The sequence below is a fragment of the Chenopodium quinoa genome, unplaced genomic scaffold (genome assembly GCF_001683475.1).
Source record: "Chenopodium quinoa cultivar QQ74 unplaced genomic scaffold, ASM168347v1, whole genome shotgun sequence".
Taxonomy (NCBI): domain Eukaryota; kingdom Viridiplantae; phylum Streptophyta; class Magnoliopsida; order Caryophyllales; family Amaranthaceae; genus Chenopodium; species Chenopodium quinoa.
Window position 1 is genome coordinate 153,985 of NW_018742410.1, and position 14,745 is coordinate 168,729.

At 29.7% G+C, this 14,745-nt stretch overlaps 3 protein-coding genes across 3 annotated transcripts; 1 reads left to right on the forward strand and 2 right to left on the reverse strand.

Annotated features, from left to right (window-relative positions):
• Positions 1 to 2,087: 2,087 nt before the first annotated feature.
• On the reverse strand, positions 2,088 to 4,058 carry LOC110704672 (probable polygalacturonase At3g15720). Its single transcript, XM_021882494.1, has 6 exons — positions 3,960 to 4,058; positions 3,737 to 3,843; positions 2,960 to 2,973; positions 2,756 to 2,837; positions 2,317 to 2,425; positions 2,088 to 2,138 (listed from the first exon to the last, which is right to left on the reverse strand). The coding sequence occupies exons 1-6, from the start codon at positions 4,056 to 4,058 to the stop codon at positions 2,088 to 2,090; spliced, it is 462 nt and encodes a 153-aa protein (XP_021738186.1).
• Positions 4,059 to 9,311: 5,253 nt separating this feature from the next.
• LOC110704681 (probable polygalacturonase At3g15720) lies at positions 9,312 to 12,867 on the forward strand. The gene is made up of 9 exons (XM_021882501.1): positions 9,312 to 9,359; positions 10,160 to 10,324; positions 10,898 to 11,032; positions 11,195 to 11,341; positions 11,639 to 11,846; positions 11,959 to 12,040; positions 12,146 to 12,254; positions 12,375 to 12,491; positions 12,637 to 12,867. Exons 1-9 carry the CDS (start codon positions 9,312 to 9,314, stop codon positions 12,865 to 12,867), a joined length of 1,242 nt encoding a protein of 413 aa, XP_021738193.1.
• A 395-nt stretch (positions 12,868 to 13,262) lies between these two features.
• LOC110704689 (F-box protein At2g05970-like) lies at positions 13,263 to 14,435 on the reverse strand. Its single transcript, XM_021882509.1, has one exon. It carries the CDS (start codon positions 14,433 to 14,435, stop codon positions 13,263 to 13,265), a length of 1,173 nt encoding a protein of 390 aa, XP_021738201.1.
• Between the last annotated feature and the right edge of the window lie 310 nt (positions 14,436 to 14,745).

The window sequence follows — 14,745 nt, forward strand, 5'->3', positions numbered from 1 at the left end:
CTAAAAGTTTTAGATAATTGAAGGGAAAAAACAAAGAAAAAAGAAAAGCTTCAAGATAGGTATTTACTCAATTAGGAATAAACAAAGAATAAAGCATATATATTGGTTATTGAGTACCCAAAATTTTAAAATAATATATCATAATTGCACCCTATAGCTTAATTTTTAGATCAGTTAATCGATGCAAAACTCATATCATATCATTCTGAATTCATATCCTAATTTTCGAATCAAATTTTCAGATTTTCAAATGGTTTTGTAGTTTGCACAACCCTAATTATAGTATATATAAGTGTAGAATAATAGGCATATCACCTAGCAAAAGGGTCGAAGACTCGAAGTGGGAGCTTTATCTTTTGGGCTGAAAGTAGACAAAATGAAAGCAAGCAATATTGTAACCTAACTAGGATGGATATCGCTCGCGATGCGCGGCCCATAGCTAGCAATATTCGGAAAACTCTTTCCATTTGACCTTACGTCACAACTTTATTTGTTAGTAACATTAATGGGGAAATATGTAAACAAATATTTTTAGGGGTATAAATGTCCGCACAATATTATTAAGAGTTTAAAAAAGAGTTGATTAACATTAGTGGGATAATTAAGTTAATAAACATTTTAGAGATTATAATTATCCAAACACCATTAATAAGAGTTATTTCTTACTTTTAAAAAGGTAAGAAAAAGAAAGCAATATTGCAATATAGCAAAGTGTCGTACTATTTAGTCCAACCCAACAAGGGTATTGCACCCAGTGGACTAGGGCCCAATTATTCCCTTTTGCTTTTAGTGCAACAAGCTAACTTCATGTATTTTTAGGAGCTTGAGTTATTGTGAAGTACAAGTATATAATTTGATATTTAAGTGAGATTTGTTTAGGGGATTAAATACTATAGAAAAGAGAAAGTAACTTAATAAAAAAATTCTTTTTAAAAAAAAATTAATTAATAAAACGAACTTAATAAAAAAAAAAAAAAAACTTTAACAAAATAAAAAAAAATAGTTAAAGGAATATGAGTAATTAATTAAAAATAAGAAAACTCAATTAAGAACAAGTAGCTTTAAAAAATTTGATAATTGTCTTTCCTCAAAAATAAAAATAAAAAATTGGTAATTGTCATACCGTACGTTGTACTTCCTCTATGTTATTTTAGTACTTAAAACGTAGTCTCATGACATGCTTTGAACAAGCAATTAGAGAAAGTAAACATATCACTTTATCAAAATATACAACTAATATTCATCACACCCTTTGTTTCGTGACCCACGTTCTGGTGTTTAGTACTTGTGAAAATAAGTTGATTGGCGGAATAAGCCAAGAGAGCCGCTGACAAATTAAGATTCAAATCCAAAATGAAGAGTCACATAATTTTATTTTATTTTTTTGAAGAAAAAAAATGAATCACGTAATTGATCTCACAACCACAACATAAATGTATGTGAACTGTATAAAATGGAGAAATAAAATGGGGAAATATTTTATTAGAAACAATAGAAATTGATGAGAAACATAAATATATACAACGAACTAGTGCCTCTAGTGGATCATTGGGAAAGACAAGTACTAAGATCTGGTGTTACAGGAGGCAAAATTGTTCCATGAACATTTTCACACTTAGTAGATAGGTTTAATCCATCTTTAAAGGGTGTTATTTTGATTTTTTCGAGTTCTATGTTTGTGCATGCCACACTTGCGCTGCAACGTAGCGATATTGCTTCTGAGTTTGCTGATGTACCTTGGAACTCACGGAACGTCACGTCACTTACTTGCACCGCACGTTCCTTCGAAAAAAAAAATTAACTTAAATTATTACTGTGATTATATTTGTCAAAATTTCTAATTCGGCCACTTTATTCACACTTTAGACCATAGGATAACATAAGTAATACGCGTGTTTATGGACAACAACACAAAGTACTACGTATTACTTATGACTATCATATATATGAAAATAATTGTAATTTATAGAGCACGGTATCAAGCTAACAATTTTGTGAAATTTAAATAAATAGAAAACAAAAATTACATGCAAATACTAACCGTAATTGGCATGAATCCCGGTTAACACAATAGAATTGATCGATAATTATGGGGTTTGTAGTATTAATGTGACGCCACTTACATGTCCTAATCCACCCTGCAAATCAAGAATACGTCATTACATAATCTAATAAAAGGATTCACTATATATTTGTAATGTCCTTGTGATTCATTTAAACAAAAAATAATAAAGATATCTATCGACAATCTTATGTGATCAATAACTATGTACACATGATAGTAAAATTGAGCTGTTAGTTATTAAAATTAATCACCTGGTACGTCTTAATCCTGGCTCCATTTGTTGATCCATTGAATATACAATCGTTCACAAGTACCTGCTCTACTACATCATTGTCTCCATCGTTTCCTAAGCTTCCAATACTATATGAAAGTTTTTTAAGAATTAACATGTAATTTTGAAGATTTATATTAAAATAAAGAAAATAAAGCTATAATATACGAAGTATACCTTAGTGCATGTATAAGTTATTTATAAATTGGAATAATTTCTTTCTTAGACACATTTAAATTTATTTTTTACTAAAATTGGCGTTAGTTATGTTCATACTCCTATAGTCCTAGAGTCAAAGAAACAATTGAAGAATTTGTTATGAATTAAAGATGAAATTCCAAAACTTAGAAATAAATCCTGAAATTAATTAAATTAAATCCTCATAAATTCTGGATTAAAATCTGTAAATTGATTAATACCTTATGCCATGACCTGGTCCACATGTAACCCTTGTAATATTGACCAAAAATGATTCACCCTTTATTGCAATGCAATCGTCACCTACATAATTTCCATTTTAATTAAAAAAAAAATCAACATAAAATTTCGAAATCAATATAAAAATTACTTTACATAATATGTGTATATATTAAAAAAATATATATAAATAAATAAATTGTTACCTGTCCCAATGATGCTGTTATGAATAAAAACATTAGTAACATTAGAAATGTTAATTCCGTCTGTGTTGGGACTATCCTCTGGAGCTATTATCTTTAAGTGTGATATTTCCACAAATTTGGCGTTAGCTATACTTATATGTTGTTTGCCACTATTCAAATGTGTTAAGCCTCTAAGTTGGAGCCCATTGCAACTATGAAATCTTAATGCCTGTAAAAAAAACATATGTAATACAAGTACGTATTTTGTTACATCTAAATTAAATTGTTTGGATGATTATATTGAAACTAATTCTATGTACTCGTACTAGTACGTCAAAAGAGTAAAAAAAAAGTTAAAAATTTTACCGTAGGCTGAGTGCAACCATTACTCTGAAACGTGAAAGAACATAATTGAAATCATGTTAATTGATATAATCAAATTTGGAGAAAAAAGGAAAAAAAAAAATGGAGTTAAGTAGTTAAAGTGTACAAACAATGACTGGTTTATTCCACCATAGTGATCCTTGGCCGTCGATTTTGCCCGGTCCAATTATTTTGAGACCTTGTACATTTTTAAAAAGAATCCACGAATTTTCTTCGCATTTGGTCCATAAATCAATAGTACTGGGAGCTACCAGATTTCCTTGGACCTTAAATTTTTAATGAAAAAGAAATTAGTATTTTTAACCACTTAAGCATCAAATTATTCATATATAGAAATATCTCAAAATTGTTATATTTATATTAGGTAGGAAAATAAATGTACCGAAATCTGAATTTGTGACGGTTTACATGGACCTGAGAATGTTAACGGCCTTAATAGAAATACTTTTTTCTTGTGGCACTATCAGAACTTGGCTTTCTCCACTGGTTCCACATACATCTGCCCATGCTTTAAGAAAAGCCTTCAAAACATCAAAATAATTGATAAATTAATTTGGTATCCTCATATATTTCGTACAAGATTAATAAAAATATAATCATAATCTTGGTTCAAGGAAATTTCGAAAAACAATTTTACTTTAGAATCATCAATTTTGCTATCACCAACGGCACCATAATCCAACACATTAAAACCATTTTCCCCTTGTGGTGTTTTTGGTGCAACTGATTGTGCCATTGTAGTGTGGCTTAAACTTAGGAACGCTAGGCAAGAAACTGCGAAAATGATTAGAATACCCTGCAATCAAAAAATATTATATCAAATAAAATGGCTTATACTACTGTTATAATCCAAAAGGATTACGTCACACATTCATCAATTAAGTATTTTGTTATTCGTACGAGTCACAAATTACACAATCAACACAATAATCATATAAATACAAGATTTAATCGACCTAGAACTAAACATGACCTATACAGAACAAAGAAAACTAAAACGAGCACACAACAATTCATTAATAAGGAACATCAACAAAGAAAAAGTTTAGCTAATTTGTGAGGTAAATATATCGATCATATATGCAAGAATTAACTCACCATACTTAGCAAAAACAAGAAGACACAAAGAATTGTATAGACAATATAATGTATTAAGGTTTTCACTTATGATTATTTCACTTATTACTAGTTGATTACATCTTTATATATGTATATATATACTCCAATTACAAGAATTATATATATCAGTATTGATACATTTTAATTGTATAATCTGAACGGATTATTCATTTCACTTTATGCTGATTATTATGTGCAGTTTATAGACTAATTAGTAGTCCTAATACAACTTATACAACTACTTTTGGTCACTAAATCAAATACGAATCATATGATAAAAGTAAGTTTTGATTTTTGCCCTTTTAATTTTTTTGAGGTTGATACTTCATGCATGAACCAAGATTTGTTTTTATATTTTATTTTTATGAGGAATGCATGAACCAAGATTAAATCCTGCAATCTCATATCATCATGTTGCCACTTTTGTATTATGTGCTGCATTTATTTAAAATTCAAACAGAAGAAGACATACAATTGGAAAGAACACAACAAGCAGGGTAAGCAATAATGCATGTATCTATCTTCTTTCCATATCTATACTAATATATTAAAAAGCGTTTCTAAAAAATTGCATGTGCTTTGCGTCAACCCTCCAATTTTAAAAATAAACGTTGTTGTCGTAAGAAAAAGAATCAGAACATGCCACTATTTAAATGAAATGTGAGACTTAAACAAGCATTTCAGTGTGACATTAATGATTATTGCTTCAAAATGAAATGAGTATACTAGTAATAAAGTCTTATAAATGTAATTTTGTAAAAGGTTAGCCAAGTAGTTATATTTCTCTAACAGTTTTATACTACGTAGTAATAACAGCAAGCAAGTAATAATATAGACATTCTCTTACCTTGATAAATTTATTATATAAATCATATTAATATAAAATTAAGTTATTTTTTTATTCCCAAACTTTTAAGAATTTTGAAATCACGAGAATCACTGTCCCAGCCATCGCTCAGGTTGTTAGACACTCACTAGTACTGTTTATTAAATCCAAATCTATTACATGCTATTTTGACATGTGTCAACCTTATTATGATGTATGACATGATGCCACATAAGATTTTCCTATAAAAAAACAATGGCATGGGGGCCGCACACTAAATAACTAAGTAATGCTTTTGCTACTTGAAAAACTCTTTATAGGCGTAACTTTCATGTAATAATGTATAGTATACTAATTTTGATAGGCATAACAACCTCCCTATTTAATTTTTCCCTACAATGTAACTCTTTAGTCTACAAGCTAATTTGCAGGAAATTAATCATACTAATGATACTTAACTCCTTGGATATATTTCCTTAATTAGATTCAATACTTTTCTTTTGACGAAAATTAGATTCAATAATTATCAAGTAATTAAGAGTACATATATACTACGAAGTATTTGATTATATGTAACATAAAATGAATAAAAACTATCACCTATAGACCTTTGTTTTTCTAACTCATACAAGTATATCGAATAAAAGAAATGCATGCCTTAAGTTTGCTTTTGGTACCCTTTTTTTTTTTCTTCTCCTTTTAGCTTTTGTATCGGCTTGATGTTGAGTATGTGCCTAGATTACAATTTCTTTTAACTTTATAATTTACAAATTTCATTTTATGCAATGCAGGCAATACGGTTTCATTTATTTCTATCATCCACATTGAAGGTAATATTTGTTAATATAATGATTTTTAAAAATTTCTTTCAAGTTTTGATAATTTGATGTTAGATATTTAGTAGTATACTAATTATGTCAATTAATAGCATGTAAAATAGTTTATATCTCTTCTTTGTTCTCAATTTCATGTTCTCGGTTAATATATAGATGAATATTATATTATTGTTTGGTTCTTTGAGTTTCAAAAGTTTGGTTGGCTAATTAATTAATTTAATTTCTATTATATGTTATACTCATCATTTTTTTTTTCTTCCTCTTTTGCTTTATTTTTATGGTAAAGGAGATTATCATTTTTATCCCACCTTACCTCACTACTAGGTCAAATTAATACTATGCAATAGATTAGATCAATAACTTAATACTAATACATACATCGGGAGTGATATGTGTCACACCTGGTACTGTTTTTTCCCTCCAAAACTTCCCTTCCCTTTTTAACCTTTTTTTTTGTTAGTACTAGAGTGCCTCTGTACTAACGCACAGGATATACGTAATATGTAGAGTTAGAAAGAAAAAAGAAGAGTGCACGAAATTGCAGGATTAGAGTTTTGGAGGAATTTGGTGAGAAGTTAGAAAAACAACTATTAAATTATATAAAAGATTACTAATACTTAAGGATATTGATTATCACAATGATGTCTTTGCAAATATGTCAATTAATTAAAATGTTACATACTTACATTTAGACTTTAGGTTTTTTTTCCATTAATAAAATATAGTCAAACGAATAAAATACAAAAGACAAAAAACGTGTCATATTTTTTTTGATAATTATTGAATTAGTAAAAAGGTGGTTATTGATTGTTTTTAAAAATATAAAAGAAAAACAATTGTGTTTTTTTTTTTTTTTTTACAGAAAATAGTGGACCTTGTGGTGGTTATTTATTCTTTTTTTTAAAAAAAAAAAAAAGATTGAAGTACACATAATTTAAATATTGATTTTCACGTGTTTTGCGGAAATGTTAAGAAAAAATGTGCAATAATAATATAGATTGCTTGTAATTTTGTGGTTTTTAATGATATAATAAAATAGGTTATTTCCAAAGGGAAAATAAAGTTTAATGTTAATAGTAGTTATTGCACCCTTGAAAAAATACAAAAAAATAAATAAATAACAAAAAGTGGGGATGGGTAGTTATTGATGTTTTTTTTTAATTGAAGGAAGTTATTGATGTTTTTTTAAAAGCTTAAAAAAAAAAAAAAAAAAAAAAAAAAACCTAAAATGCAGGAGATTTGAGTATTGGGGTTTTGGAGGCTTTATGTTAAAACGACTCTTAAATTATATATAAGATTTGATTCTATAATAATATCTTTCCATATCTTTTTTATTATTTTTATGACAAATAAATATTCTTTTTACTTGGTGTTCATAATTTTTCTATACACATTTACCTAAATAATTATTTCAACTACTTTTTAATTATCTTTTAAATGGAGTATTATTAAATTTTTCCAAAAAAGTAATAATGCATTTATTCATATAATAATTTTAAAGAAATTACTTTAAAACATCACTTATTATTTTTTTTTTCAAATACCTCTAGCTAATATTTTATTTCAATTTCAATATAACTATATATTCAAATTAATTACAATTTTGTTTCTAAAATTTTACTACTACGTATATATTATCACAAATTAAGGATTTATAGAGTATAGTATAACTATAAAATAAATGTTGTGGTTGACAATTATATCATATGTCTAATTCTAGGGAAAGGTAAAATATCAATCTTTTTTTTTTGTAAATTACGTAATTAAAAAAATCAATATCTTAGTAAAAGCAAAAAAAAATATATATATTATCTTTTGCCGAGACACTTGATTCAGATGACAAATTTATTACATTCGACATTCATAAATAATCTGCATACTAAAAGGCACGCCAAACGTAGTGGCAATTGATTTCTCCATATATATACAATTAAACTTTTAAGACAATAAACAAAAATAATAAAACTACAATTATTGGATAGTTTCAAACACATTTTTTATAACGACAAAGAATGACGATATATATCATATATGTAGAGCATCAATCCATAAACAGAAAATGTAATAATGTAGATTAGTGTTCGTTGCCCAAGTATTGATTGTTCTTGCCTTTAATGATCAAAGTAGTATTTATTTCCATTGAAATGAGTTTTAAGATATAAAAGGTGAAATATTATTTGTAATTACTATGTATGTGTAGTGTGTGTGTGCGCGTGCGCGTGTGCCTGTGCGTGTGCGCGTGTGTGCGCATTTTTGCTAATAGTTTAATTGGAGATTTTAGTCTGTTGTTTGATTAATTTTTGATATTTATTAAAAAGATATTTTTAAATAAGTATTTACTAATATGGCCACTAGATCTGATCAAACCAAACCCCGCCTAAAAAAATTCTCGGGTTTGGGCAGCCCAAAAAATCCATTTTTGTTTAATTTTTTTTGCTTTGTCTATTAATATAAGTCAGAATTATATGACTAGGCCAAGGGTAGGGTGCAAAAAAAAAAAATTAAGTCATATTCAATATGCAATTCGAAAATGTACATAAATACATAATTATGATCTTGCAATTGCTATCCCTAAGAACAACACGAAGAAGGGTTTTTTTTTATATAAATAAAACAATGGGTTTAATTGGGTGCAAAAAGATTGCAATAAAATGCACCCTAACGGCCTTAGTGCCTAACGTCCCTAAGCTACCTTTTTTTTTTTTTTGGGAGGAACGTCCCTAACCTACATTGTGCCACACTATTTGAAAGGTTTTTATTTTTTTTTTTTTTTTTTTTTTTGTGTGTGTGTGTGAAAAAACACACTATTAAAAAGTTTTGATTGGATTCAAACTGAAGTATGTGTATTTTTATATAAATAAATACAAAGTACAATCTAACTCCCAAGATTTTTGTGTCAAAATTATATACAAAACCCTAAATACCGCTTAGGACTTTTGAAAAAACTTGGAAAACATGTAAAATAAGCGCCAAAACTAGAAAAGATGCGGAAAAAAGGGGTTTAAGAACCAAATAAAGTAAGCGGAATTTCAATCAAATTTTAAATGGAAAATTCAATCCATGTAAATCAATTATTCAATCAATCAAATAAAAAAATTCATTAATTATAAAAAGTAAAAAAAAAAATTGAAAAAAAATTAAAACACAAATTTTGAAAGAATTAAAACAAATAGCCGCCAATCTTTAAGAAAAAGCATCACAATCACTTATGGAGAAATGGAGGATGCAACACCGTAAGAAATATGGTATGAATAACGTACAATTGTCTTTAAATCGCATATTTTTATGAAGCTAATTATTTTTGCTCAAAAATAAAATGAAGCTAATTATTTAGCACGTGAGAAAATTTAAATTATATCAATTAGCAAGTATCAATTTTTATTTAATATCAAAAGTATCGAATATCGAACTAATTTTGGGTTGAACATATTATTTAATAAATTCAAAGAACTCCTAAGCTATTAGTTTCTTTTTGCCATTTTACGGCTGATATTATTGGTTATTTGAATTTATCAGTGCACCCAATTTTGTCTTATACCTTAGTAATTAATATATCCCCAAGAACACAATCTGAAAGGATATTTTACAATTGATATAGCCTAAAATTTCAAGATAAAAACAAAATTTACTTTCCAACTATTGAATGCGTGCTCATTTAGCAGTATAAAAAAACAATGTAGACTCGTGCCATAAAATTTTACACTGTCTTAGTGAATACTCGACTATATATTACATGTATGCAAAAAGCAAGCTCTAAATTAATAGTCGTAGTTTGTCAAATTGTGTGTTCGATCAACTCAAATGGTAAGCCGTATAATTTATAATTTAAATTTTAAATTTTAAATTATAAAGTTCTTTATACATTACGATACGTAATTTTTGGTGTTATTTAATGTCGTCAACAAAATATACTTCGTAGTATTTAATGAGCATGAAAGTCGTAGATAAAGTTTTGTTTATGAGATTAATGAACTCCCTTGATTTCCTCTTTTTTTTACAAATAGATCATCTTTTAATTAATGTACTAACGTACTCTTTTATTGTTGGTTTATGTAGGGCAATTCCGTGTTAATTGTTGTGTACGTTCTTCTAAATGTTTCTGTCTCCCAGCTTGCTTCAGGCATCCGTATGCCAAATAATAGTCCTCTTGCACCGCCATCGAATAATATTAGCGTGCTAGATTATGGAGCCGTCGGCGATGGCCTAAAAGACGATAGTCTTGTAATTTCTTTATTCCAACCTTCGATTATTTTCGACATTTACATTATAAGTCCGGAACCAAATTAATGTGAAAATATATGATAAAATTATTTTTGGTTGATTTCTAATTTTCACTTAAATTTTTTAAAATATTTCCTCAATTTTAAGTAAGTTCTCCATAATTTTGATGGCAAATTACTGTGGGAAACCAAAGTTGTCATATCATATATATTTAGAACTTAGAAGATTTGCACAATATATTTTTATTATTATGTTTGCATATGTTTATTATAGCAACTAGCCAACTAGTCATAATTAGAAATTCTACGGAGTATATACGTATTTTTGTAAGAAAATGTAGGTAAATTTTTCATAACTTGACTAATGGAAGTAATTAATATAAAAAAAATAATCATAAAAACACAAATTGAAATAAAATATACGTGGACACGTAGTATGGCTGCTCTTTTTCTTTTTCTTTTTTTTTTTTAAAGCTTTGATCACATGAATAGTAAATAAGTAGAGCTAAAAAATAACGTCGGTGATAATCAACATGCAAGACTTATTAATATGGTTTATGTTCGAATTTTTAAGGCATTTTCAAAAGCATGGGAAGCTGTATGTGCTATTACAGGGGGAACTCCAACCCTTACGATACCGGTTGGACCATTCTTATTAACTCCAGTTTCTTTCCAAGGTCCTTGCAATTCAAGCAGCATTCATGTTCAGGTATATAAACCGATCCTGGGCTTCAACCATCAACATAAGTTTTTGGTTGAGTTGGTCCTTTAACGGTATCATTGATACAAATCATATTTATGATCAATCTAAGTTCATGCATGTTATAGCTAATTAAGTACGCTAGTACTTATTAACCTTAGTTAATGACAGATCCAAGGAAAACTCGTGGCACCCGAAAATCCTGATTCTTGGAAGAATTGTACAGATAACACTTGGATAAGATTTTCAGGCATTGACAACCTCACTTTAGATGGATCGGGAGAGATTAATGGCAAAGGCGCAAATTGGTGGCACAATGCTAACCTTTCTTTTGGTGATAATTTTGACACCAACTCTACTGTATGCTTCAATACTATGAGTAGTATTTCATAATTTATACTCCCTACTTAATATGTTCATGTACAATTCGTTAATCCCATACGTACGTTCACTAACTAAAATTGTCATTACACAGAGCAATGCGTGTGCACGTCCCAAGGTAATTCGAATTAATAAAATGTACTATGGAGTAGTATATAAGTTTATATGTGTGTGTGCACGCGCGCATTTAGCCTAGCTTCGGTTTTTAAAGTCTTTATGGTAACAAAATTACAGGCTCTACAATTGTTAAGTTGCAATGGTCTTCAATTAAAAGACCTAACGCATGTAGACAGTCCCAATGGACATATATCAATTGTTAATTGTAACAATGCAACTATCTCAAATCTTCATATAGTAGCTCCGGAAAACAGCCCCAACACAGATGGAATTGATGTTAGTTCCTCGACTCAAGTTCAGATAAGCGATTCCATTATCGAAACAGGTATGTTTTATCTTGAACATTCATGGTTTTCATGTATGTATTACAAACTCATTACTTTAAATCTTTAATGTAACTAATACGTCATATTTATGCATTTGAATCATATAATTAGGCGATGATTGTATAGCAATTGGATCAGGAACATCACAGCTTAACATAACAGGAATAACTTGCGGGCCAGGCCACGGTATAAGGTCTCTCAATCTAAGTACATTTATAATTTGCTCGAAAACTAAGTCTGAATTATATATACAAGCTAAGAAGCACACGTACATTGCCATGTCTTTTTGTACATGCAGTGTTGGAAGCTTGGGAAGAGATGGAGAAATGGCTCAAGTAGAACAAATTCATGTAAGAAATTGCACTTTTAATGGAAGCACAAATGGCGCTAGGATCAAAACATGGCAGGTTAATTAACAGCATAATTTACATAATAAAATTCGAATATTAATTCATTTCGAGTGCCTCTTTCTTAAGATGTTCTTATACTAATTTAATGTAGTTTTATTTGAACTTTTTGTTACATAGGGTGGATCAGGTTATGCTAGAAACATCTCTTTTGAAGATATTCCTCTGATAAATGTAGAAAACCCAATTATTATTGACCAATATTACTGCAACCCTGGTCAAACTTGTCCAGCTCAGGTAAATATAGTTTAAGTTGATGAAAAACTCGAGGTTGATCGAATAAGCCTCTTATACACATAACAAAGTTGTACAATTGAGTAACTTCTTTGCTGTCTTTCTTCATGTCTTATGTTCATAACACCGCGGCATGACCATACTAAAGAAGTCAGCTGTGGCGATTGAAGGCATTACCTATAAAGGCTTCCAAGGAACATCAGCAAGCGCGGCAGCAATTAGTCTAAATTGTAGCAGCACGGTTGCTTGTACCGGCATCACCATGGAGTCCATCAATATTACTGCTTCGAATCCTTCGGATAAGGCCTTTGGCGTTTGCATAAACGCTAAAGGAACAGAAGATCTAGTTGTACCTCAAGTACCTTGTTTTGTTGTCTAGATCAATGAATTGTACCCAAGAAAATTTTGAATTGCTTAGTAACTATATTATAGTTGAGGCTGAAATCATTTGGAAAAATCAGAGAGAATTTAAACATAATTATCAAATGTTATTACAAATTTTTGAGGTTAAGCTAATATGTGCCTTTGATCTTCTTAATTCTATAACAGGTCCCCTGTTTAGTTTGATAATACGAAGATACCCAATATTAAACCAATATACTGTTTCATATAGGTAGTGCAGCCAACACAAGTAGTGCTTTAAAAATTTATAATAGAATTAAGTTTCTTAAGAACATACTATTTTTTGATACCACTAAAATCAAGCCCTACTAAAAAATTGTTTGATTATGAAATAAAAAATAAAATAAAAAAATAGTTGAACTCACCCCCAAGTTAAAACTTGGGCATAAACCAAAAAGGAGAGCTTAATTTAGAACGATTTTCATGACTTCTATAAACGGTTTCCAACGCCTGATTTGTTATGTCGAAAAGTCCATTGTCAGCTTTGTCACCTCCAAAGATAAGAGGGTTCCCATTCCGAAATAGCCACTGATCATTGCTGAAATAAATACAGTTCCTTCTGCAGTTATGAATGCGCGATGCACGAATCGACAACGAAGTATTACTCCCAACGATGATTGCAACATCACCCAAGTCATTGACTTGTGCCCAAATTTTGGTCTCAAAGTTGAACTTGTATACCTTAAAATTAATCGTTTGACACTCCCAAGGATCATCGTCGTAAAGCTCAATTTTGTATCTGAATACCATAAGAAGTTCACCAAATGATTCCAACAAGTATACTTGATTTAATGCTTTGCAATTAAACGACAATGGTACTATGTAATCAGACAAAAAGGAGGGTTGAGGTATATACTCCATTAATGTAACAGGCTGTGAACTTAAGAGTGTACTGATTTCACAATATCCAACTCTTCCAAAGTCGTTTATGAATAGCAAATTTGAACCCCAACGCGTAACATCACTCACATACCTTTTGTTTGTATCGGGGAAATAAATCTCGGTCCATTTTCGGTCACCAGGCGTTGCATATTTTACACCGCGATAAAAGCTGCCAGGTGTTGTTATGACAATGTATTTTTCATCAGCTTCAATTACGACGGCCTTTTCTATGATAAGTGTGTGATAAAACGCAGGGCCGTCTTCATCTTTAACAGATACGTTGAGCATTGGTGATAGAGGGGGTAGGCAAATGCGAGACTTAGTTATCGGGTTCAACATGTATAGCTCTAGGTTAGGATCGAGTACGACAACCCAACCACACGACGAACCCCAACATCTAGCACCGTAAGTTTGAGGGAGATGTAATTGGTAACACCTTTGCTTATTAGGACAGTATGTTATCCTAGGGTAATTAGGGCTATTTTGTGCGTTTTCGGGTAGCATCAACCATGGCATCGTCCTAGTCCAATTACTTTTAGCCGTAGAATACGCAAACTGCCATGATTCACATACAACGGAGAAATAGACTAAGTCTTGGGCAGAATCTAGTTTCAACACTATTTCTCTAAGGATATCAACGGCCAAATCACTCCAATTAGCCATTGTCGGATTAATCTCAAGGTCTCAATCTTCTCCTTATTCACACAACGTGTATTTATACAAAGTATTAAACTCTAATTCTAATAGTACTCTAATTACCTACGATATAAAAGCAAATATATATATAAAGATAAATTTAGGGTTTTTTTTTTTTTTTGACAAGATAAATTTAGGGTTATGGCAAGATAAAGTTTGTTCTTATTTTATAACAAAGCAAACCTACAACGATTAGGTTTCCTAATTCTAAACAACTTCATGGGCATCATAAAAGTAAAAGCAATTATACCAACAAAAAAAAGCTAGATTTGGTATA

Excerpts from the sequence above, each read along its gene's own strand:
- LOC110704672 (XM_021882494.1), bottom strand. The coding sequence starts at position 4,058 with ATGGCACAATCAGTTGCACCAAAAACACCACAAGGGGAAAATGGTTTT. Across the intron at positions 3,844-3,959 it reads GCAAAATTGATGATTCTAAA|GCTTTTCTTAAAGCATGGGC; the intron begins GTAAAATTGTTT and ends GATGTTTTGAAG. Across the intron at positions 2,426-2,755 it reads GGACCAGGTCATGGCATAAG|TATTGGAAGCTTAGGAAACG; the intron begins GTATTAATCAAT and ends ACTTTCATATAG.
- LOC110704681 (XM_021882501.1), top strand. The coding sequence starts at position 9,312 with ATGGAGAAATGGAGGATGCAACACCGTAAGAAATATGGTATGAATAAC. Across the intron at positions 9,360-10,159 it reads AGAAATATGGTATGAATAAC|GGCAATTCCGTGTTAATTGT; the intron begins GTACAATTGTCT and ends TGGTTTATGTAG. Across the intron at positions 10,325-10,897 it reads GCCTAAAAGACGATAGTCTT|GCATTTTCAAAAGCATGGGA; the intron begins GTAATTTCTTTA and ends CGAATTTTTAAG.
- LOC110704689 (XM_021882509.1), bottom strand. The coding sequence starts at position 14,435 with ATGGCTAATTGGAGTGATTTGGCCGTTGATATCCTTAGAGAAATAGTG.